Source organism: Salvelinus namaycush, chromosome 10 (genome assembly GCF_016432855.1).
Source record: "Salvelinus namaycush isolate Seneca chromosome 10, SaNama_1.0, whole genome shotgun sequence".
Classification (NCBI taxonomy): domain Eukaryota; kingdom Metazoa; phylum Chordata; class Actinopteri; order Salmoniformes; family Salmonidae; genus Salvelinus; species Salvelinus namaycush.
Window position 1 is genome coordinate 40,487,444 of NC_052316.1, and position 26,757 is coordinate 40,514,200.

At 45.5% G+C, this 26,757-nt stretch overlaps 1 protein-coding gene across 1 annotated transcript; it reads left to right on the forward strand.

Annotated features, from left to right (window-relative positions):
* The first annotated feature begins 13,829 nt into the window (after window positions 1–13,829).
* On the forward strand, window positions 13,830–26,102 carry LOC120055020 (beta-1,3-galactosyltransferase 2-like). The gene is made up of 2 exons (XM_039002864.1): window positions 13,830–14,565; window positions 23,511–26,102. Exon 2 carries the CDS (start codon window positions 23,908–23,910, stop codon window positions 25,207–25,209), a length of 1,302 nt encoding a protein of 433 aa, XP_038858792.1. The 5' UTR covers window positions 13,830–14,565; window positions 23,511–23,907; the 3' UTR covers window positions 25,210–26,102.
* The last annotated feature ends 655 nt before the right edge of the window (window positions 26,103–26,757 follow it).

Consider the following 26,757-nt stretch of genomic DNA (forward strand, 5'->3'; position numbering starts at 1 on the left):
TATAACTATAACTATATAATTATTTAACCTTTATTTAACAAAGCAAGCCAGGTAAAGAACAAACTCTTATTTATAATGACGCCCTAGGAACAGTGGGTTAACTGACTTGTTCAGGGGCAGAACGACATATTTTTACCTTGTCACCTCGGGGATTCGATCTAGTAACATTTCGGTTACTAGTCCAACGCTCTAACCACTAGGCCACCTGTGAAATTTTATATAATAATAACTAACTATTTTATAAAATATAACTAAAACTATATTATATAATATAACTATGACTATATAATAGAAATATATAATATAATATACCTATAACTATAAACAGTTGAAGTCGGAGGTTTACATACACCTTAGCAAAATACAATTAAACTCAGTTTTTCACAATTGCTGACATTTAATCCTAGTTAAAATCCCCTGTCTAGGTCAGTTAGGATCACCACTTTATTTTAAGAATGTGAAATATCAGAATAATAGCAGAGAGAATTATTTATTTCAGATTTCTTTTCTTTCATCAAATTCCCAGTGGGTCAGAAGTTTACATATACTCAATTAGTATTTGGTAGCATTGCCTTTAAATTGTTTAACTTGGGTCAAACGTTTCAGGTAGCCTTCCACAAGCTTCCAACAATAAGTTGGGTGAATTTTGGCACATTACTCCTGACAGAGCTAGTGTAACTGAGTCAGGTTTGTAGGCCTCGTTGCTCGCACACGCTTTTTCAGTTCTGCCCACACATTTTCTATAGGATGGAGGTCAGGGCTTTGTGATGGTCACTCCAATACCTTAACTTTGTTGTCCTTAAGCCATTTTGCCACAACTTTGGAAGTATGCTTGGGGTCATTGTCCATTTGGAAGACCCATTTGTGACCAAGCTTTAACTTCCTGACTGATGTCTTGAGATGTTGTTTCAATATATCCACATAATTTTCCTCCCTCATGATGCCATCTATTTTGTGAAGTGCACCAGTCCCTCCTGCAGCAAAGCACCCCCACAACATGAAACTGCCACCCCCGTGTGTCACGTTCGTCGTAACGAGGAGACCGGACTGGGGATCGTCGCTGGAGGCTCCGGACTGGTTATCGTCGCTGGAGGCTCCGGACTGGGGATCGTCGCTGGAGGCTCCGGACTGTGGCCCGCCGTTGGAGGATCCGGACTGTGGCCCGTTGTTGGAGGTTCCGGACTGTGGCCCGTCGTTGGAGGTTCCGGTCTGTGAACTGTCGCCGGAAGCTCTGGACTGGGTACTGTCGCCGGACGCTCTGTCGCCGGACGCTCTGCAAATGCAGAGCGCTGGCACAGGACGCACTGGGCTGTGCAGACTCACCGGAGACATAGTACGCAGAGCTGGCACAGGATATCCTGGTCCAAGGAGGTATACTGGAGACCAGGAGCGCTGAGCCGGCACCTTCCTTCCTGGCTCCACCGCTCCACCGCATAACACGGTGCCTGACCAGTAACACGCTCCCCACGGTAAGCACGAGGAGTTGGCTCAGGTCTCCTACCTGACTCAGCCAATCTCCTCGTGTGCCCCCCAAAAACACTTTCTTGGGGCTGCCTCTCGGGCTTCTGTGCTAGCCATGTACCCTCATATCTTCGCCGTTCCTCCTGCGCTGTTTCCACCTGCTTCCATGGCAAGGTCTTGTCCCCTGCCATTTCCTCCTCCCAGGTCCAGATGTCCTCCACTCATTTTTCTCCTGGGTCATTGATGTCCACTCCTCTTTATCACGCTGCTTGGTCCTTTTTTGGTGGGTTATTCTGTCACGTTCATCGTAATGAGGAGACCAAGGCGCAGCGTGATTTGAATACATTCTTCTTTTATTAACGAAGAACACTAAACAAACTAACAAAATAACAAAACAAACGTGAAGCTAATCAAACGAGTGCTGACATGCAACTACACATAGACAATAACCCACAAAACCTAAATGGAAAATGGCAACCTAAATAGGATCCCCAATCAGAGACAACGATAAACATTTGCCTCTGATTGGGAACCAATTCAGGCCACCATAGACCTACATTACCTAGACATACAAAATCCCCATAGATAAACAAAAACCCTAGACAAGACAAAAACACACATACCCACCCTCGTCACACCCTGACCTGACCAAAATAATACAGAAAACATAGAAAACTAAGGTCAGGGCGTGACACCGTGCTTCACGGTTGGGATGGTGTTCTTCGGCTTGCAAGCCTCCCCCTGTTTCCTCCAAACATAACGATGGTCATTATGGCCAAACAGTTCTATTTTTTTTTCTTCATCAGACCAGATGACATTTCTCTAAAAATTACGATATTTGTCCCCATGTGCAGTTGCAAACCGTAGTCTGGCTTTTTCATGGCGAATTTAGAGCAGTGGCTTCTTCCTTGCTGAGCGGCCTTTCAGGTTATGTCGATATAGGACTTGTTTTACTGTTGATAAAGATACTTTTGTACCTGTTTCCTCCAGCATCTTCACAAGGTCATTTGCTGTTGTTCTGGGATTGATTTGCACTTTTTTCATCAAAGTACGTTCATCTCTAGGAGACAGAATGTGTCTCCTTCCTGAGCGATATGACGGCTGCGTGGTCCCATGGTGTTTATACTTGCGTACTGTTGTTTGTACAGATGAACGTGGTACCTTCAGGCGTTTGGAAATTGCTCCCAAGGATGAACCAGACTTGTGGAGGTCTACGATTTTTTCTGAGGTCTTGGGTGATTTCTTTTGATTTTCCCATGATGTCAAGCAAAGAGGCACTGCGTTTGAAAGTAGGCCTTGAAATACACCACAGGTACACCTCCAATTGACTCAAATTATGTAAATTAGCCTATCAGAATCTTCTAAAGCCTTGACATCATTTTCTAGGAATTTTTTTAGCTGTTTAAAGACACAGTCAAGTTAGTGTATGTAAACTTCTGACCCATTGGAATTGTGATTCAGTGAATTACAAGTGAATTAATCTGTCTGTAAACAATTGTTGAAAAAGTAGATGTCCTAAATAACTTGCCAAAACTATAGTTTGTTAACAAGAAATTTGTGAAGTGGTTGAAAAACGAGTTTTAATGACTCCTATCTAAGTGTATGTAAACTTCCAACATCAACTGTAATATAATTTTGACTCTAGCACCTGCAAAACGTACCTAGACGTGCGTATGTTCTTCAGCTTTTGAAAAAGAAAGAGCTATTGAAAGACGAATGAAGACGCACAAATGTCCAGTTTAAAAGAGTAGGCCATTGTGTATTTTCACATTGAGTGAAGTAATCGATTGATGTACAGTTGACCTACATGTAGCAAAGGATTATCGTTATGGTTGGGTGAATAACTGCATTGTGAAACAGAGTCACTCTAATACACCATGTGGAAAAAAATGACATTTTCAAACTACTGAAGGCCAAATAGCTTCCATTGGAAGCTTTCAACACCCAATAAGCCCAGCACAATACAGCCGCTGTCTGTCTGCCACTTGAATACATCGACCAGACTAATTCTTAATTTGTCATTCGTGGGTACCTAGCAGACCCATTTGGCGAGTTCTCTTATCAATGCCAGCCTCTGCTTATTATCCATACACCGAGCATCTCTTCATCATTCAACATTGAAACATTGAAATAAAGTATTTTACTCTCAAGGCTCAAACGTGGATCCATTTCATAAATGCTGGGTCAGATTCCGTCTAGCCATGTGTGGACAGCTACTACAGCCACAACTCAGGTAGGTGAACTCCCCAAATCCCCAAACCCACCCAGACAATATGCTTACTAAGGCAGTGTTGGTGGGACTATGCCTATGCTGTTCGTCGAGGAGCAACGGTCCGTTTAGGAGAGGCCCAGGCAGGCTTTATGTTGATTCATTACTCTATTAGGCCCTGTGACAGAGATAAGGACCAGCATGTTTCAAAGTGATAGCTGACTTCTGAGTTTTACCCATCACGCCACCATCACACCCACTGAGAGGGCTCCGTTAGTCAAACAACCAGACCACTGCTCCGTTTCTCCGTTCTCCCCCACTGCACTTCTTCTCAAGTCAATTACTAATGAAATGGATTTCCTTCATCGTCTCACAGAGAAATGGGAGAGAGAGAGATGGACTGGGCTGAAGTGTTTGGTAACTGGTGAAGACAGGAACTGAAAATATAACTTGTGAGGCCATTGTAAGTGTTATGACAAGTGTAACTTATAATACATTGTGTACCTTTCCCATGATATTGTTTTTCAGGAACATAATGAGCAATGGGGACTGTGGTATGATTAAGCTTGAGTCTGTGATTCCTCTAAACAGGAAGTGAAGAAACGGATCATAAGGGGGAGAAAAGTACGGAAAGGTTCTGACAGATATTTAAGGATTTGTATGATTTTAAATAAGGAAAATATGCATGTTACATTATGACAAGGAGAAAGTCTATAATAACGAAACATACCATTCATATATTCCTATCAACAAATTCACTTCCTCCAGGATATAGTCAAAGGTTTGAGAAAAATTAGAAAAAGGTTTGTCACATTGAGGCCACCATACAATAGTGTTCTGAGCTTGTTATTGTAGCAGCCTGCTAACAATATGAGATGCTTTGCTCTGTCCTATATGCCTTTCTATTAGCATAATAAAGTCTGTCTTCTTTCCTCTCTTCTCTTGATGTTAAAAAGTCCCATGTGACAGAGACTGAGAGGCAGCTAGAGGAGGGGAATAACATCTGAATGTACTCCATAGAATTAACAGCAGATTGATCCAATATGTTTTTCCACACTTGCTATAGAAATACACATCTTATAGTAGCGTATATATTGTAAATAAAAACCCAGACAAGAGTAACAGTTTGATAGGTGCTGAAGCTAGACTTACAGTAGAAATCATTCTAGTGTTGCTACGATAACATAGATCAATTCAATTTCAACAAAGAACCCTGGTCCAGAATCCACACAGGCTACACCTGGAAGCTTTGAATCTCCAGTCACTTATTCTATGATTATGCTTGAGAAAGGTGTTTCTGCATAGTTTAAGACGGAAATTGTAATTTCTTCTAAGAATTTAATTGAGCAACTATCAGAAACATGTTAACAAGACTAAATTACTGTATTCACAGTATTATTTCATAGAATAAACATTGATTTATTGATTAAATGAATCCAATTTGCACTAAAACATTTGTTTTTGTTTTGTGCTGCCTGGCAGTGCTCAATTTTTTTAATTTTTTTAATTTATTTAAACCGCGGCAGCTTTCCAATCTTTAGGAATCTCAGACGATACGAAAGAGAGGTTGAACAGGCTGGTAATAGGGGTTGCAACAATGGCGGCGGATAGTTTCAGAAAGAGAGGGTCCAGATTGTCTAGCCCAGCTGATTTGTACGGGTCCAGGTTTTGCAGCTCTTTCAGAACATCTGCTATCTGGATTTGGGTTAAGGAGAAGCTGGGGAGGCTTGGGCGAGTAGCTGCGGGGGAGGCAGAGCTGTTGGCCGGGGTTGGAGTAGCCAGGAGGAAGGCATGGCGAGCCGTTGAGAAATGCTTATTGAAATTTTCGATTATCATGGATTTATCGGTGGTGACCGTGTTACCTAGCCTCAGTGCAGTGGGCAGCTGGGAGGAGGTGCTCTTGTTCTCCATGGACTTTACAGTGTCACAAAACTTTTTGGAGTTAGAGCTACAGGATGCGAACTTCTGCTTGAAAAAGCTAGCTTTTACTTTCCTGACTGACTGCGTGTATTGGTTCCTGACTTCCCTGAACAGTTGCATATCGTGGGGACTATTCGATGCTATTGCAGTCTGCCACAGGATGTTTTTGTGCTGGTCAAGGGCAGTCAGGTCTGGAGTGAACCAAGCGCTATATCTGTTCTTAGTTCTGCATTTTTTTGCACGGGGCATGCTTATCTAAGATGGTGAGGAAATTACTTGTCACGTTCCTGACCTGTTTTCTGTTATTTTGTATGTGTTTGACGGTCAGGGCGTGAGTTTGGGTGGGTAGTCTATGTTATGTGTTTCTATGTTGGTTAATAGGGTGACCTGATATGGCTCTCAATTAGAGGCAGGTGGTTTTCATTTCCTCTGATTGAGAGCCATATTAAGGTAGGTGTTTTCACACTGTTTGTTTGTGGGTGATTGTTCCTGTGTCTGTGTAATCCACATGGGACTGTTTCGTTTGTTCGTTCGTTTTAGGTAGTCTGTTCCTGTTCTTGCGTCCTTCGTCTATATGTAAGTTTGTTTGTTTCAGGTCTGTTGCCTTCGTTTATTGTTTTGTAGTTTGTTCTAGTGTTTTGTCAGTGTTTCGTCTGTTTTGAAATAAATCGTTATGTATTCATCACCCGCTGCGCCTTGGTCCGTTCATACACCACCAGACGAACGTTACAGAATCACCCACCAAACCCGGATCAAGCAGCGGGTTAACGGACAGCAGCGACAGCAGCAGTGGGTCAAGGAGGAATGGACATGGGAAGAGATTCTGGACGGAGAAGGACCCTGGGCAGAGCCAGAGGAGTGTCGCCGTCCCAAGGCGGAGCTGGAGGCATCTAAAGCGGAGAGGCGACGATATGAGGAGGCAGCACGGAAGCAAGGCTGGAAGCCCGCAAGTACAACCCAAAAATTTCTTGGGGGGGGGGGGCTAAAGGGTAGTGTGGCGAAGTCAGGTAGGAGACCTGCGCCAACTTCCCGGGCTTACCGTGGAGAGCGAGAGTACGGGCAGACACCGTGTTACGCAGTAGAGCGCATGGTGTCTCCTGTACGTGTTCATAGCCCGGTGCGGGTTATTCCACCTCCCCGCACTAGCCGGGCTAGAGTGAGCATTGAGCCAAGTGCCATGAAGCCGGCTCAACATATCTGGCCTCCAGTACGTCTCCTCGGGCCGGTGTACATGGCACCAGCCTTACGCATGGTGTCCCCGGTTCGCCAACACAGCCCAGTGCGGGTTATTCCACCTCCCCGCACTGGACGGGCTACGGGGAGCATGCAACCAGGTAAGGTTGGGCAGGCTCAGTGCTCAAAGGAGCCAGTACGCCTTCACGGTCCGGTATATCCGGCGCCACCTTCCCGCCCCAGCTCAGTACCACCAGTGCCTACACCACGCACCAGGCTTCCAGTGCGTCTCCAGAGCCCTGTTCCTCCTCCACGCACTCTCCCTGTGGTGCGTGTCTCAAGCTCAGTGCCTCCAGTTTCGGCACCACGCATCAAGCCTCCTGTGCGTCTCCAGAGCCCTGTACGCACTGTTCCTTCTCCCCGCACTCGCCCTGAGGTGCGTGCCCTCAGCCCGGTACCTCCAGTTCCGGTACCACGCACCAGGCCTATAGTGCGCATCGAGAGTCCAGTGTGCCCTGTTCCTGCTCCCCGCACTAGCCTTGAGGTGCGTGTCTCCAGTCCGGTACCACCAGTTCCGGCACCACGCACCAGGCCTACTGTGCGCCTCAGCAGGTCAGAGTCGGCTGTCTGCCCAACGCCGCCTGCACTGCTCGTCTGTCCAGCGCCGTCTGAGCCATCCGTCTGCCCAGCGCCTTCTGAGCCATCCGTCTGCCCAGCGCCTTCTGAGCCATCCGTCTGCCCAGCGCCTTCTGAGCCGCCCGTCTGTCCCGAGCCATTAGAGCCGTCCGTCAGTCAGGAGCTGCTAGAGCCGTCCGTCAGTCAGGAGCTGCCAGAGCCGCCAGCCAGTCAGGAGCTGCCCTACAGTCATGAGCTGCCCTACAGTCATGAGCTGCCCTACAGTCATGAGCTGCCCTACAGTCATGAGCTGCCCTCCAGTCATGAGCTGCCCTCCAGTCATGAGCTGCCCTCCAGTCATGAGCTGCCCTCCAGTCATGAGCTGCCCTCCAGTCATGAGCTGCCCTCCAGTCCGGAGCTGCCACCCAGTCCGGAGCTGCCACCCAGTCCGGAGCTGCCACCCAGTCCGGAGCTGCCACTCAGTCCGGAGCTGCCATTAGTACAGAGTTGTCCCTCTGTCCTAAGCTACCTCTCTGTCCGGAGCTACCTCTCTGTCCGGAGCTACCTCTCTGTCCTGAGCTACCTCTCTGTCCTGAGCTACCTCTCTGTCCTGAGCTACCTCTCTGTCCTGAGCTACCTCTCTGTCCTGAGCTACCTCTCTGTCCTGAGCTACCTCTCGTTCCTGAGTTGTCTCCTCTATGTAGGAGGGGCCTTAGTGAAGGTTCCTGGACCATGGTCGGGGGCGAGGGTCGCCACTCAAAGGACGCTAAGGAGGGGGACAAAGACAGTGGTGGAGTGGTGTCCTCGTCCACCGCCGGAGCCGCCACCGCGGACAGATGCCCACCCAGACCCTCCCCTTGAGTTTTAGGGGTGCGCCCGGAGTTCGCACCTTGAGGGGGGGGTTCTGTCACGTTCCTGACCTGTTTTCTGTTATTTTGTATGTGTTTGACGGTCAGGGCGTGAGTTTGGGTGGGTAGTCTATGTTATGTGTTTCTATGTTGGTTAATAGGGTGACCTGATATGGCTCTCAATTAGAGGCAGGTGGTTTTCATTTCCTCTGATTGAGAGCCATATTAAGGTAGGTGTTTTCACACTGTTTGTTTGTGGGTGATTGTTCCTGTGTCTGTGTAATCCACATGGGACTGTTTCGTTTGTTCGTTCGTTTTAGGTAGTCTGTTCCTGTTCTTGCGTCCTTCGTCTATATGTAAGTTCGTTTGTTTCAGGTCTGTTGCCTTCGTTTATTGTTTTGTAGTTTGTTCTAGTGTTTTGTCAGTGTTTCGTCTGTTTTGAAATAAATCGTTATGTATTCATCACCCGCTGCGCCTTGGTCCGTTCATACACCACCAGACGAACGTTACATTACTATTAAAGAATGACCAGGCATCCTCGACTGACGGGATGAGGTCGATATCCTTCCAGGATACCCGGGCCAGGTCGATTAGAAAGGCCTGCTCGCAGAAGTGTTTTAGGGAGCGTTTGACAGTGATGAGGGGTGGTCGTTTGACCGCGGACCCATAGCGGATACAAGCAATGAGGCAGTGATCGTTGAGATCCTGATTGAAAACAGCGGAGGTGTATTTGGAGGGCAAGTTGGTCAGGATAATGTCTATGAGGGTGCCCATGTTTATAGATTTAGGGTTGTACCTGGTGGGTTCCTTGATGATTTGTGTGAGATTGAGGGCATCTAGCTTAGATTGTAGGACTGCCGGGGTGTTAAGCATATCCCAGTTTAGGTCACCTAACAGAACGAACTCTGAAGCTAGATGGGGGGCGATCAATTCACAAATGGTGTCCAGGGCACAGCTGGGAGCGGAGGGGGGTCGATAGCAGGCGGCAACAGTGAGAGACTTATTTCTGGAGAGGTTAATTTTTAAAATTAGAAGTTCAAACTGTTTGGATATAGACCTGGAAAGTATGACAGAACTCTGCAGTAGATTGCAACTCCTCCCCCTTTGGCAGTTCTATCTTGACGGAAAATGTTGTAGCTGGGTATGGACATCTCAGAATTGGTGGCCTTCCTAAGCCAGGATTCAGAATCGGCAAGGACATCAGGGTTGGTGGAGTGTGCTAAAGCAGTGAGTAAAGCAAACTTAGGGAGGAGGCTTCTGATGTTGACATGCATGAAACCAAGGTTTTTTTGATTACAGAAGTCAACAAATGAGGGTGCCTGGGGACACGCAGGGCATGGGTTTACCTCCACATCACCCGAGGAACAGAGGAGGAGTAGGATGAGGGTATGGCTAAAGGCTATCAAAACTGGTCGCCTAGAGCGTTGGGGACAAAGAATAAAAGGAGCAGATTTTTGGGCGTGGTAGAATAGATTCAGGGCATAATGTGCAGACATGGGTATGGTGGGGTGCGGGTACAGCGGAGGTAAGCCCAGGCACTGAGTGATGATAAGAGAATTAGTGTCTCTGATGAAGAATCTAAGGCTGACACAGAGATTCTGAGACATCTAAGGCATAAGTCTGAGGACACAGAGATTCTTATACATCTACAGTATAAGTCTGAGGACACAGAGATTCTGAGACATCTCAGGCATAAGTCTGAGGACACAGAGATTCTGAGACATCTCAGGCATAAGTCTGAGGACACAGAGATTCTGAGACATCTCAGGCATAAGTCTGAGGACACAGAGATTCTGAGACATCTACAGCATAAGTCTGAGGACACAGAGATTCTGAGACATCTACAGCATAAGTCTGAGGACACAGAGATTCTGAGACATCTCAGGCATAAGTCTGAGGACACAGAGATTCTGAGACATCTCAGGCATAAGTCTGAGGACACAGAGATTCTGAGACATCACCATACTTGAGGCTGTGCTACAGGATATTGAATCTGTACTCTTAAAGGGAGGTAATAACACGTGGCATTTCATCTGCAACTGCACCACCTTAACGCCTTCGCAGGAAGTCAAGTTAACGGTCTTTGGTCCTCAGGTAATGTCTGAGAGAGAGAAACAAACTGAATGGATGTGAAGTCTACTAAAGAAACCCAAAAAAGAAAGGCACTTTGGAGAGAATTAGAACAAAGCCAACAATTGAAGTATAAACATTTGGGGAAAATGTTGATGTATAAAATGTTTAAAAAGTAGATAGAATAACATCATTATTTGCTGTTTCATTGGACAGTTCTTTTCAGCCTTCGCCAATATGGAGAAATGGCCATGACAGAAAGCATAGAAATTGGAATTTATTCAAATGAATAGGTGTTTTCAGATTGTTATGATTGTAGATTGTAGGGGGCATTTGTATTTTAACTTATTGCTTTGCAGAGAAAAGGAATGTTGTGACTTAGACTCACCGTTAAAAAGAACAAATTTTGTCTATACTGAGATCGGTCTATGAACTAGCTATAACATTTGGTCCCTGGCACTAGTGAGGTTGTTTTTTGACAGCGTGTAGCCTTATAGTCTGAAAAGAGCCATACCTCCTCTGACCTTATGTTAGTAAACACTGTATTACTGCTTCTACCCAGGAAGACACAAGGCTCAAACAGGTGGATTAGAGCTCCAGAGGAAGAAGACACTAAAACAAGAAGTTCATCTAAAAGCTGTTGCAGCTACGTTTATTCATACAATGCCTCAGATATGCTAGCGGGGGGAGTCCAGAATTCAACTCCATAAAGACATTTTTTTTTCTCAATCTAGATTAACTGTTGCTAATTGAAGATACTGTATAATGCACATTTAAATATGTAGCCTAATGTTGGGTTGCAACTGAGGCAGCTTCATGTGTAATTTGAATGACCAAATAAGATCAATCAAATCAATGACCAGAACGTGACTGCTCAGCAAGCTGGTGTGTGTCCATAGCATCTGCTGAGTTGGTACGTCTTCTAATGTACAACAGCCTATGTGAGCATTTATGTGAAAGAAACAAGCTATAAAGAAAGTGAGAAAGCACCTGTGTGAGAGTATAATGCCCGAGTGCAGACAGTTAATGATGACAATTTAAAATGTTGATAAGCTAGCTGTTTCCATTGGCCAGCCAAGCCAGACACGTCCAGGAAGTCACCTATCTAATAGATGCCACATGATATTAATGCACCGAGGCACTGCCTGTAACATAGCAGCTAAGGGGCAATCAATCACCCACACAGCATTGCTTTCTTCTGATAAATACCCTCTCCCTGGCCAGGTAGAAGGGCTACTGGGCAGGTTAGTGTTTTTTGTCATGAATGTTATTCTGAAGGCAGCTCTGCAGAGCAGTCCCTATCTGACACAGCGACAAAGTCATAAAACCTAACCCTAACCTTAAACATACTGGTAACCCTAATGCCTGTCCCTAACCTTAAAAAGCTTATTTTTGTTTTCATGAATTTTTACAATAGAGTCAGTTTAGAATTTGCAGCTGGCCCATCTAATGGAAATCACTCAATTCTGCCTCCAGGACAAGATTCATGACAATAAACGTCAACCTGCAGTTAATGATCTCCAAAGCAGTGCTGTCAACCAGAGGCCTCCTATTAATAATTTAGTCCCTCCACCATGCCGCAGAGATACCTTACAATATTTCCAGTGTTCCTTTGGCCCAGTGGCACTGCAGAAACCTGCTCCTGGTGGCTCACTCACTTTACATGGAGAGGGTCCCACCTGCATCACACCGCTCTCCTGTAGACCAGTAGGCTACTTTACTGCACCACAGAGTTACTGTACGTGAAGAATCAGACAACGAGGGTTCACTAGGTTGTCAAGTTGTGAAATGTGTGTGAGGAAACAAAGATGTGTTCGATTTTTACTTATTCATGAACAGTAGTGTTAATAAGATCGGTTGTGCTTCATTGAGGCGCTGCATGAAGTTGATTTGGTGAGGTTGTCTGTCTGTCTGTCTGGGTTCAGGGGTGTTTGATGGAGTAAAGGGAGAGAGGAGAAGAGAGGTGACAAAGAAAAGAAAAGAAAAGACAAAGGTGATGATAGCAGAGAAACAGAAAGGGAGAAACTCCCTTTCTCAGAACAACAGTCCATCTCACAGTACAGGAACTCCCTTTCTCAGAACAACAGTCCATCACACAGTACAGGAACTCCCTTTCTCAGAGCAACAGTCCATCACACAGTACAGGAACTCCCTTTCTCAGAGAAACAGTCCATCACACAGTACAGGAACTCCCTTTCTCAGAGCAACAGTCCATCACACAGTACAGGAACTCCCTTTCTCAGAGCAACAGTCCATCACACAGTACAGGAACTCCCTTTCTCAGAGAAACAGTCCATCACACAGTACAGGAACTCCCTTTCTCAGAACAACAGTCCATCACACAGTACAGGAACTCCCTTTCTCAGAACAACAGTTCATCACACAGTACAGGAACTCCCTTTCTCAGAGCAACAGTCCATCACACAGTACAGGAACTCCCTTTCTCAGAGAAACAGTCCATCACACAGTACAGGAACTCCCTTTCTCAGAACAACAGTCCATCACACAGTACCGGAACTCCCTTTCTCAGAACAACAGTCCATCTCACAGTACAGGAACTCCCTTTCTTAGAGAAACAGTCCATCACACAGTACAGGAACTCCCTTTCTCAGAGAAACAGTCCATCACACAGTACAGGAACTCCCTTTCTCAGAGAAACAGTCCATCACACAGTACAGGAACTCCCTTTCTCAGAGAAACAGTCCATCACACAGTACAGGAACTCCCTTTGTATTCCAGCATTCTAGCCTGATGATTCTAGCCTGATGATTCTAGCCTGATGATTCTAGCCTGATGATTCTAGCCTGATGATTCTAGCCTGATGAATCTAGCCTGATGAATCTAGCCTGATGAATCTAGCCTGATGAGTCTAGCCTGATGAATCTAGCCTGATGAATCTAGACTGATGATTCTAGCCTGATGAATCTAGACTGATGATTCTAGCCTGATTAATCTAGCCTGATGATTCTAGCCTGATGATTCTAGCCTGATGATTCTAGCCTGATGAATCTAGCCTGATGAATCTAGCCTGATGAGTCTAGCCTGATGAATCTAGCCTGATGAATCTAGACTGATGATTCTAGCCTGATGAATCTAGACTGATGATTCTAGCCTGATGATTCTAGTCTGATGAATCTAGCCTGATGATTCTAGCCTCATGTACTACGCATAACCTTATGGAACTTTCTGAATCCCTTAGGTCTGTGTCATCTGAAGCATACGGATATATGGAAATATAACAAACAAACCAAACAAAGAGTTAATTCCTTTCATATTTTAAAAGATCCTCAAAGGTTGCACAACCCTAAACACCACATCTGTAATCATAAAACCAGAACCCACTGGCCCTTCTCTCTAGCTCTCTTTCTCACTCTCTCCATCCACCAAGCCCACACAGTTCAATCCCTTTTTTTCACTCAGAGAAAGGGGGATGGGTTGGTAAGGGGAGGACAGAGAGAAGGGGGGAGTGAATTCTAAGTGGGTCACGTGGGATGCCCCCCCCCCCCCCCCCCCCCCTTCCTCTGCCTCCATACTACAGCGGCTGATTCTCCTCCTGCTGCAAAACAACGAAGCCCAGCCGAGAGGAGAGGACAGGAGCTGGACAGAGAGAGGGAGAGAGAAAGTGAAAGGAAGAGAGAGGGAGGAGTGTTTTCTTCCTCGAGACTCAGGATCATGTTCTTCTGCAGCCATTTTCAGAGACCCTGAGTGCTCCCTCCCTCTCTGTCTCTCTCCGTCAGACTGCCTAGCAACATGCGGGACTAGCCACAGCACTATCAACACAGCTCTGCCGTCTCTTACTGCTTTCTTTTAGCGGAGCAGAGAAGAAGACATGCACACCGGAGCAAAGAACAGAAAACACAAGGCAAGGTGAAGGCTTCCGTTTTATTTTCGGACACATTGCAAAAGGGAAGTGGGGAGAGGAAGAGAGACAGAGAGAGAGAGAACATTGGAGAGATAGGAAAAAAGAGAGGGGGGCTGTAGTGCATAACTGAGACCAAGGATCAAGAAGAGGAAAGGGGAGGAGGAAGAGAGGAGAGAAAGAGCCCTAAACCGAAAGGCTTGGTGACGCAGAGGAAGAGAGGAGATGACGGAGACTCTGGAATGCACTGACAGATGGACGGATGTTACGCCAACAATAATCCATTAGGCAGACAGGGTGGAAGAGTACATTACCCCAGATTCCAGAGAAGAGGAACAGTGATGGCGTACCGAGTGTGCCGACAGACGGCACCAGCAATCACACAGTCCGTCTGCCAGCTGCAGGAGGAGGTATGTACAGTACTACATGTTTCATCAGCTCTGGCACTCCACCTCCCCTATCCAGTCTTCTCTTTCCATCATCCTCCTGTCTCTGTCCCATCCTCCCCTCTCTCTCGCTCTCACATCCATCTATCCATCCTCCCCTCTCTCTCTCACATCCATCTATCCATCCTCTTCCCTCAGCATAGCCTGGCTTACAGCTCTGTTGTTTCCAGACCTCTCAAAAACATTACCTGGCTGATCCAATGATTGATGCTGGCACACCGGGCAGATCTCATTGATCCAATTCAATTAACACTGTCTCTAACCCCATGCATCATGTCCATCCCACTGACTGGGAAGTTGGCACACCAGCCCAGATGCATCGGGAAAGCTAATTGCTGAGGTGGATATTTAAAATGCACGGGGTTTGGCTCTTCATGGGGCGGCCCCCTGGACTATGAAACTTTGATAGGATTTCCTTTTTAAAGCACATCATGAAAAAGACACACACACACACAGTCCCAACACAGCAGTGTAACTGATGAGACACACACACAGCCCCAACACAGCAGTGTAACTGATGAGACACACACACAGCCCCACACAGCAGTGTAACTGATGGGACACACACACAGCCCAACACAGCAGTGTAACTGATGAGACACACACACAGCCCAACACAGCAGTGTAACTGATGTGAGACACACACACAGCCCAACACAGCAGCTTCACCTGCATACCATTGCCCAACATACAGTCCAACTCAAATCACATATTCTCTTTTATTCACACAATTCTTACCAAGCGTCACCCATTCTGAGGGTTTGCTGTATAACTCACAACTGCTAATACAGTATCACAGTATCACAAAATCCCTCTGAGTTGCTACGGCTGAATTTCATTTGATAAGCAGGCATCTGATATGGTGGTGAGTACATTAGATAAGGGTTTGTGTGCAGGGATGCTCGGGTGGCCTGGCCTAGATTTGACCAGCGCCTCGGCCATGAAGTGTAGAAACACCCTGTCTATCCCGTAACATTAACCCATTCACAACCCTGTCTATCCCGTAACATTAACCCATTCACAACCCTGTCTATCTAGTAACATTAACCCATTCACAACCCTGTCTATCCAGTAACAGTAACCCATTCACAACCCTGTCTATCCCGTAACATTAACCCATTCACAACCCTGTCTATCTAGTAACATTAACCCATTCACAACCCTGTCTATCTAGTAACATTAACCCATTCACAACCCTGTCTATCCCGTAACATTAACCCATTCACAACCCTGTCTATCCAGTAACATTAACCCATTCACAACCCTGTCTATCCTGTAACATTAACCCATTCACAACCCTGTCTATCCAGTAACATTAACCCATTCACAACCCTGTCTATCCCGTAACATTAACCCATTCACAACACTGTCTATCTAGTAACATTAACCCATTCACAACCCTGTCTATCCCGTAACATTAACCCATTCACAACCCTGTCTATCCCGTAACATTAACCCATTCACAACCCTGTCTATCCAGTAACATTAACCCATTCACAACCCTGTCTATCCAGTAACATTAACCCATTCACAACCCTGTCTATCTAGTAACATTAACCCATTCACAACCCTGTCTATCCAGTAACATTAACCCATTCACAACCCTGTCTATCCAGTAACATTAACCCATTCACAACCCTGTCTATCCAGTAACATTAACCCATTCACAACCCTGTCTATCCAGTAACATTAACCCATTCACAACCCTGTCTATCCAGTAACATTAACCCATTCACAACCCTGTCTATCCAGTAACATTAACCCATTCACAACCATGTCTATCCAGTAACATTAACCCATTCACAACCCTGTCTATCTAGTAACATTAACCCATTCACAACCCTGTCTATCCAGTAACATTAACCCATTCACAACCCTGTCTATCCAGTAACATTAACCCATTCACAACCCTGTCTATCTAGTAACATTAACCCATTCACAACCCTGTCTATCTAGTAACATTAACCCATTCACAACCCTGTCTATCCAGTAACATTAACCCATTCACAACCCTGTCTATCCAGTAACATTAACCCATTCACAACCCTGTCTATCCAGTAGCATTAACCCATTCACAACCCTGTCTATCCCGTAACATTAACCCATTCACAACCCTGTCTATCCAGTAACATTAACCCATTCACAACCCTGTCTATCCAGTAACATTAACCTATTCACAACCCTGTCTATCCAATAACATTAACCCATTCACAACCCTGTCTATCCAGAGAGAGAGAGAGAGGTCTTCACCAGATCCTCCAGGTCCATTGAGTGGTGAAAGAGAGTGAAGGTGTACATTTACCAGCACCTCATATTAAAAGAATACTCACTCTGAAGGAAGCATAGTCTGCAATTCCCAGGACATTCCTTATGTTTATTAAAAAAAAATGAATATCTTAATAGGAACCTGAGAACTCAACTGACAGAGGACAGAATGGAAAACTACAAAGGAAGCTGAGTAAATTCAATCAGACTCAAATACACCCCACTGGGCACACACTGGTTAAATCAACGTTATTTCCACGTCATTTCAATGAAATGACGTGGAATAGACATTAAATTGACGTCTGTGCCCAGTGCTTACAATAGGCTTACAATACTTGAACATGGCTGTAAAGGTTGTTCCGCTCTAAAAGGATGATGGTAATAACAAGCCGCTAAGTTATTTATAACCATGACAACAGATTAAAATCAAAGCCTTTATATGTGAGAGCGAAGGAGTCTGAGGGTACAGCATGAGATTTCACTAATTCCTTTAGACCCGTTCTGGAGCAGCCACACACACACACACACCACACACACACACACACAGAGGAAGGGAGATGAAGACTTTGTATGGTAGTTTAGTTATTTCTGTTAGAAGCCAGCACCGGATGGAAAGACCATTAAAGCTATTCTTAGGAACAACGGCATGTTCCTAAGCGTGTGTTAAAGTTTAGTGTTAACTGTGCTAACTGTGCAAACTGCTCAATGCTTGGGCCTCAGACTGACTCTGAATGAGTCTGGATGTAACAATTGGGGCATGCAGCCATAGCATTGTGTTACAGTCTTAGGGTTCTATTAAATCAGATCCGCTTTAGCCGACATCTGCATAGCAGTTGTTTTGGTGGTGTCGGAGGTGGAACTGTGTTAGAGCTGTCAAATCCACAAGCAGCTCCTGGCATTATACCTAAAGTGGACATTGCGATTGGCTGCACGGAGTCGCATGAACAGAAATTCCATGCAGCCTTGTTTACAAGTTGGGAACACTGGAATGTGAGATGTGATCCAATTTGACCAATTTGACCTGATCAAATCTGATTTTATTTTTATTTAACTAGGCAAGTCAGTTGAGAACAAATTCTTATTTACAATGACGGCCTACCCCCGGACAAACCCGGACGTCGCTGGGCCAATTGTGCGCCGCCCTATGGCACTCCCAATCACGGCCGGATGTGATACAGCCTGGATTCAAACCAGGGACTGTAGTGCCTTAGACCGCTACGCCACTCGGGAGCCCACAGGATTTGACAGCTCCAACACCGCCCAGACATCAGCAATGCGGGTGTCGGCTATCGCCGGTTAACTTCTGATCTGATTTAATCTAGGCCTTAACGTGTACACATATTGGAGATCGTGAGAACGCTTTATCAAAACACATATCCCAGTAATGGTTTATGTACCTGCGAATAGTAGGATTTGTGTCTTAAAAACAAATCCCAGTCTAGTTGAATGATCAGCTGGGCAGATGTCAGCAGTACCTGTCTGGTATACAGTCAAATAAAACATTACTGTCCAGAGACCTCTGTTTTGCCAACATCTTTGTTTTGGCCTCTATATACAAACAGCACGCAGCTCCCTATTAAATATCAGAAGGCCTTTGACAGAGTGCCAATGACAACTATGAAACAAAGAGCGATCGATACTCTGTCGAGGCTTGCAGTTATCAAATCAAAGTTTATTGGTCACGTATACAGATTTGCAAGTGTTATAGCAGGTGCAGTGAAATGCTTGTGTTACTAGCTCCAACAGTGCAGTCGAATGTCTTGCAAATACAATACAAAAACACACATAAAATGATCACGGCAAGAAATCAGGAAATAACAACCCACAGTAGATACATTACAGTGAGCATGTGTCAGAATCCACAATATAAATACGTGCTGTGTGCAGACAGTATATCATTTGGGCAGAAAATGGTATGTTCAGTAGTAGGTAAATTAGGATGAGCTATGAATACAGTATATACATCAGGGATGGCCAACTCCAGTCCTCAGGGGGCCTGATTGCTGATAATAAGTCACCGTCAACATATTGCACTATGAACTTTGATACATTGGAAGACTTGTGTACAATGTTAATCTTTGATCTCGGTTTGGCTGTCCAACAAAATAAAAACTAAATATAGAATATTTGGACATGTAGGCTTTGGTATTTCATTCCATATCACCATTAAATGGTGGCTAGCATTAGCATTAGCATTAGGCTAGGTGAGATTTGAGGCACGTCAGTCACTAGCTGGATTCTAATATTTTCATGCAGTCTTTGAGATTATTGACCGCAGTGGAACAACCGGGGCCTCAATTAGCACCGCTGTAACTAATTGGCTAGCGTGGAAGTGACTGTGATGGGAGGCAAGGAAATACATGAAATGAATGGAGTGGCACGTTCAGCAGAATGACTGGGATGCCACTCAAAGGGATGCCTGCCTGGTGCCTGATCCGACGATGTGAAATTGTCACTGGATTAGACAACAGTGTAGTCATACCACATACAACAAGTCAACATCTCCTCTCCTATGGATAGAGTCTGTGTGCGTGCACGTGTGTGCACTCCCGCATATGTGTGTGTGTGCGTGCATGCGTGCGTGTGCACTCCCGCATGTGTGTGTGTGTTTGTTACAGCATGTGTGTGCTCTCTGCATTAGCCTCCTGATAATTAGGTCCATGTATAGGCGACAACAGAAACCTTTGGAGCGTTGGATTTGCTCTGATGTAAAGTCTGTTAACCTTTAAAGCAAAGCCAGCCATGGCCCCCACTCATTCTGCTGTAATTGCCTGCGCAGGGTAAGCACATTCTGCTGAAAAGGTTAGCGTGCACCCATCCCACCCAGTCGTCGTGATGAATGGGCAAACACTCCAAGAAAATGAAAATTGGGACGAGTGTGGTTGGCGTTTTCTCTCTCTGTCTCTCGCTGTCTCTCTCTCTCTCACAGCATCACACATCATAACACAAAATAACACACCGTTTTTCCCCGATGTGGCGGAACACAACAACCGCTAATAAACAAACCGAATGGAAGACAGAAAGAAACGGAGCTGTTTGTGTCACAATTGTATGGAGAGAAAAGCCTCCTCCTGCCAGTATCTGTCAGCACATTTGAGTGTGTACGTGTGTGCAGGAGAATGTGTGTGTGTGTGTGTGTGTGTGTGTGTGTGTGTGTGTGTGTGTGTGTGTGTGTGTGTGTGTGTGTGTGTGTGTGTGTGTGTGTGTGTGTGTGTATATGTCAGTGTACTGTATGTGTGTGTATACAAAGAGAGAGCGAGAGCTGGCAGGGAGGCCTCTCTCCAGGCAGGCAGAGAGGCAGGCAGGCGAGGTATTGATAAGCTGGAGGTGGAAGGTGAATGGCGGGTGAAGGCTGTTATTGCCGGCGGCTGACTGGGGCTCCAGCAGCACTGCTTGCTGGACCCTGAAAATTCATTTTGACAGATGCGTCTCCTCCCCGGCTGGCGAGGCGCAGAACAGTGGGGGGCTGATGGCAGAGGCTCACCAGAGCGGCTCAGAGTAGTGTTAGCCAGCATCATGTTGTGCAAACCAGCAATTTATACTTCCGCCTCTGGCATTAGACCCGGCTGATGATATGCAAGAGGCCCCCCTACCATCCTACCATCCCATTCAACCTCCATCATCACCAGTCCACAAGCCCTAAGGAGTTTACATACCAGACATATGGATCATTTTACTGCCTTGTTATAGTTAGTGTTTACCTGCTTTTTAGGCCTCTGAAACAGTCTGCGGAGTCAATGGGTACTTGTTAGGTCGGCTGTTGATATGTCAGCATTCACCTTCCCTCCTCACCAGTCTAGCTGTCTGGAGTTTTCATACTTCACCTTCCCTCCTCACCAGTCTAGCTGTCTGGAGTTTTTATACTTCACCTTCCCTCCTCACCAGTCTAGCTGTCTGGAGTTTTCATACTTCACCTTCCCTCCTCACCAGTCTAGCTGTCTGGAGTGTTCATACTTTACCTTCCCTCCTCACCAGTCTAGCTGTCTGGAGTTTTCATACTTCACCTTCCCTCCTCACCAGTCTAGCTGTCTGGAGTTTTCATACTTCACCTTCCCTCCTCACCAGTCTAGCTGTCTGGAGTTTTCATACTTCACCTTCCCTCCTCACCAGTCTAGCTGTCTGGAGTGTTCATACTTTACCTTCCCTCCTCACCAGTCTAGCTGTCTGGAGTTTTCATACTTCACCTTCCCTCCTCACCAGTCTAGCTGTCTGGAGTTTTCATACTTCACCTTCCCTCCTCACCAGTCTAGCTGTCTGGAGTTTTCATACTACACCTTCCCTCCTCACCAGTCTAGCTGTCTGGAGTTTTCATACTACACCTTCCCTCCTCACCAGTCTAGCTGTCTGGAGTTTTTATACTTCACCTTCCCTCCTTACCAGTCTAGCTGTCTGGAGTTTTCATACTTCACCTTCCCTCCTCACCAGTCTAGCTGTCTGGAGTTTTCATACTTCACCTTCCCTCCTCACCAGTCTAGCTGTCTGGAGTTTTCATACTACACCTTCCCTCCTCACCAGTCTAGCTGTCTGGAGTTTTCATACTTCACCTTCCCTCCTCACCAGTCTAGCTGTCTGGAGTTTTCATACTTCACCTTCCCTCCTCACCAGTCTAGCTGTCTGGAGTTTTCATACTTCACCTTCCCTCCTCACCAGTCTAGCTGTCTGGAGTTTTCATACTTCACCTTCCCTCCTCACCAGTCTAGCTGTCTGGAGTTTTCATACATGCGTAGCTAGGCTTTATTTTAAAGTCCAGCTGTTGTTTAGTTGGTAAATATTGAGAAATTATGTACCGTAATAACAATGTAGTTGGTTCTTCAAAGAATTCCTCATAATTGATGTCGAATGGAACATGGCACTGGTTGTTCAAATGACTCACAAAGAATGAAACCAGCTGGTCATTATTAAGTAATTACTGTTTTACTGCCATTTTAAATATGGGTATGAGACTGTAAAGCAAAACACAACTCAAATGATCAGAAGGTGGTTGCCAGTACACAGCCACACCTTACACACACGGACATGCACCCAGACGTATACAGTAACACGTACGGTATACAACTCCCTATTACACATATGCAGTACCATAAACAGTTACAACACACACACACACACACACACACACACACACACACACACACACACACACACACACACACACACACACACACACACACACACACACACACACACACACACACACACACACACACACACACACACACACCTCTGTCTGCCTTCCCCACTAGCATCTACACCCTGTTGGCCATTGCAGTTGTCTTGGCATCTATTTTAGATTTAGTTTGTCTTAAAATACCTTTTAGTCTTAGTCACATTTTAGTAATAAATCCTTTGTTAGTTTTAGTTATTATCAGTTGACTAAAACTCGTGGACAATTTTGGTCTAGTTTTAGTCATAGCCATTTTAGTCACATAATAGTATAATTAAAATAGTAAAATAGTATAATTAATATTTAGGCTACCTCTAACTTCCATCATGTGCACATTCAGATAGCGTTGTCCAACTAGGCCTACTATCCCCTTGTATACCTTTGCTAGCAACATTGATATTGTGGCAGATTGTAACCATGCCAGCCATAATTAGAAATAAAGCCTTGACTACAGGTTAAACAATTTACAGATCTGATTTTCTCCCTATCAAAACCAGGGGGTAGATAACAGTGTTTTCCTTGAAAAGGAGAGAATTTCAGCTTTACAAAATAGTATTACTGCACTCCTAATATTTAACAAATAGCATTCGTTTTTCCCATAGGAAAAAAGCAACTCCAACTCGCATTTGCGGACCGCAGCGCAAGAGCGGCAACACAGATGAATGAATAACAACACAGATGAATGAATAACAACACAGATGAATGAATAACAGCGCACATACGAATATAGAGCTTCTTACGTGATCAAAGAAAAAATATCCTACATGAAAGTAAGAGAGAGAGAGAGTAAACATTGTTTCTAGTTGAGGTTAGCTAAAAGTAAAGTTTCCTGGCTTCGCATCAGTTCAAAAGATTGACGAGTGACTGAAGTGACCGCCTGGGAACTGTATGGGAGATTCTGCGTGCTTCTGATTGGACCAAACAGATGAAAAGGAGAGTCATGTCATATGAAATGTCCATTAAGTTCACTTGGAATTCTCGTCATAGTTTGAGTCAAGAAAAATAGGTTGTTGAGTCGTCATAGTTATTGTGTACGTAAGATCTCACATTATTCAATCTGTCTTAACACACCTTCCATTAACAATCTACCCCAGGCAGGGTGGTTAGTATGCAGACATATAGGGTAGCACTTCCACAAGCCAGTAGAAGTGAGTGTCAGGTTGTGTTGCTCTCGGGAATCTACAGAAATAAACAACAACCAAGGCAGTTACCATGGTGAATGCCATAACATTATACTGTACATTACTGATGCAGTGCAGCAGAGGTGTTTTATATTTGAATAGACAAGTCATTCTGAATTACTTTGATCATCCATCACTAAGAATAGATGGAAAATGCAAAGATACAACACAACATCAAAGCTGAATGATTTTAAATAAGCTTTGCTCTTCCTCATGGGAATAGAGTCAGATCTCTACAACTTAAACAATTGACAATTCTGAACATTTGCCAAGCCTGTTTCTCTGTTCTTTCTTCCCAGATAAGAGAGGTGATCCACTGAGGAGGTGACTCCAATCTCTGATCTGAAGGAGCCCAGACCTGGAGCATGATCCTGGGTGTGTCTGCAGAGTCAGTGAAGAGCCTGGGACCTGCCTCCATGGCCACAAAGTCAGCACTGTCCTAGCTCTGCCACGGGACCCAAGAATCCCACTGCTGGCTCAGCGAGGGGCCTCAAGTATCCCCTTGCTAGCTCTGCCAGGAGGCCTTGTACAGTAAATCCCGTACTAGCTCTGCCAGGAGGTTCACTCCCACGTGTCTGCCAGCTCAGATAACCCTCTGGCTATTGGCAAACACATGTTTGACGTGATCGAATGTGACCGCCGCCGTGCCATCCAGAGCAGCAGCAGCCCCCTGTTCCCTCCGCCTGCCGATTCACCATGCAGTGGAGACGTTGGCACTACTGCCCCATCAAGATGACCTGGACCGTGAAGCGCTCGCTCTTCCGGACCCACGTGGCGGGCCTCCTGTCCCTGGCCCTCCTCTTCACACTCTTCCTTTTTTTCAGCCACCAGGACTGGCTGCCGGGCCGGACCGGGCCCCGGGACAACCCCCTGGCCTACACCGTCAGGGGCTTCCGCACGGCCAGGGCCGAAGCAAACCAGAGCCTGAGTCTGCGGAGCCTGTGGAAGGAGACGGGCTACGTGCCTCCCAAGCCCCATCTCAACATCAGCTCCCAGCAGGCTGAGGGTGGCGGTGGTGGAGGAGCCATGATGGGCGTGACGGGACTGGAGAACTCAATGAGTGCCAACAACAGTTTACAGCAGGAAATGGGTGTGGGAGGGAGGCTCAATGCCCAGCCCTATCGCTACATCCTCAACCAGCCCTTCAAGTGCAGAGACAGAACCCCGTTCCTGGTGCTGCTTATCGCTGCAGAGCCAGGCCAGGCAGACGCCAGGAATGCCATCCGGCAGACGTGGGGCAACGAGAGCGTGGCCATGGGCCTGACCTTCGTCCGACTCTTCCTGCTGGGTTTGGGGCGTAGCTCAGACTCGTACACCCAGACCGCCATCGAGGAGGAGAGCCGGGTCCACAATGACATCATCCAGCAGGACTACCAGGACACATACTACAACCTCACCATCAAAACCCTGATGGGCATTAACTGGGTGGCCAGCCACTGCCCCCAAGCGCACTATGTCATGAAGACAGACAGTGACATGTTTGTCAACACGGAGTATCTCATCCAGAAGCTGCTGAAGCCAGAGCTCCCGCCCAGACAGAGCTACTTCACTGGCTATCTGATGAGGGGCTACGCGCCCAACCGCAACAAGGACAGCAAGTGGTACATGCCTCCTGAGCTGTACCCTAGTGAGAGGTACCCCATCTTCTGCTCGGGGACGGGGTACGTGTTCTCCGGAGACATGGCAGAGAGGATCTACCAGGCATCTCTGAGCATACGGAGGCTGCACCTGGAGGACGTTTACGTTGGCATCTGCCTGGCCAAGCTCCGCATCGACCCCACGCCGCCGCCCAACGAGTTCCTCTTCAACCACTGGAGGGTGTCTTACTCCAGCTGTAAGTACAGCCACCTCATCACCTCCCACCAGTTCCAGCCCAACGAACTGGTCAAATACTGGAACCACCTGCAGAGCAACAAGCACAACGCCTGCATCAACATGGCCAAGGAGAAGAATGGGAAGTATAGACACAGGAAGTACCACGCAGAGAGACCTCAGTGAGGATGCCTCTACTTCATGTGGAAAGGGTCTGGACAGGAAGAGGAAATGGGAAGGAAGTGGACTAGAGGAAGGGCTGGGTCTTGAAAGGGCATGTAAAGAGAGCTCAGCACTATACACTACCTGGGAAAGAGCACTGTGTTTTTGGTATTGTGTACGGTCGATTAAAACTATTTTTTTTATTTGAGAGAGATGTTATGTATTGTAAACCTGTTGAAAACTCTTTTTAAAAAGGGCAGTGAAGTGTTTATGTGCAATATGAAGCATGCACAACGCGAAAGAGAGAAGGCCAGTGGTTGATGGGGTTTTGTTATGCAACAGGTAGTTCACTTTAACTGTTGGGCCAATTCTATCAAAGACCTTTCAACTATTAATGACATAAAGAGTATTTACATGGGATGGGAAAGGGGAAAGACAGAAATCTATCACATTAATAATACCTACTACCACTACCTACAAAAAAAGAATGAATATATTTATGATGTGGACATGTAATGCTGCCCTTATTTTCAATGTTTACTTTACAGAATGATCATCAAATATAAAAGGGTTTACCTGTCAATATGCCATATATTTGTATCTACAACCAAGGTGAAAGCACTCAGAATCAGAACTGTCGGAAATGACTGAGATTGTATTTTCTAAAGCTTTACATGAGTAAATATGAGGAGTCTGCACTTCAGTAAATGTGCAATGAATTAAATAACAATTAAATGTATTCAATTCTTGAGGTTTCTTTTGCGTTTGTAATGTTGGGTAACTAACACCTTAGTTAATTAAGGCAGCCTCTTCCATTCACCAATATACGGCAACTCTTTTACCATTCCGTAGTCGCCATCCATTTGACAGTCAAAACACTCCAGGATCCGAATCCGACGGGGGATGTGTGAAAACACTGATGAGGGAGAAAGAAATGAGTGCCATACTCTATTCTCTCATTCTCTTACCCCGAGAGGAGGAAAAAGTCCAAGTCATAACAGTTAGATTTTATTCGAACTGAAGACTCACTCATAGTGTTTACTCCAGATGGGCCAGGACTGGGAGATGTTCTGTACCGTGTAATAGTTAGGCTATGTATTAGATGCTCCACTGCTCAGGGTTAGCAGTTAAAAGAGCACACATAACTGGTTGAATTGGTTGACGACTTGGAATAGCCTCCATACAAACACAATAATCTACTTAAATTGATGCATAGCGAGCTGGAGCTGTTTAATCGGCAGACTTCATTGCACATCTGTCCGTCTGGTTTTAAATCAGCCATACATTTTTGAGTAATTTTGTTTATGGTTCTTAGTAAAGGTCAAAGTTCACAAAGCAATGTAATAACGATACATTACATTTTAAACCCCTTTTATTAGTTGATCCGTAAATCTATGCTGATAAAATGCAATCAATCAGGAAATGTTTACTGACTGAAACAAAAAACACACATTTGGACAACAATAAATAGATGTATTATTTTGTAAATATAATTATTTTTGTAATTAGATGTACTAATAGTACCAGACTTCTGATCACCTTATATACTGTTGTAAAGAAAGTACAGTACGG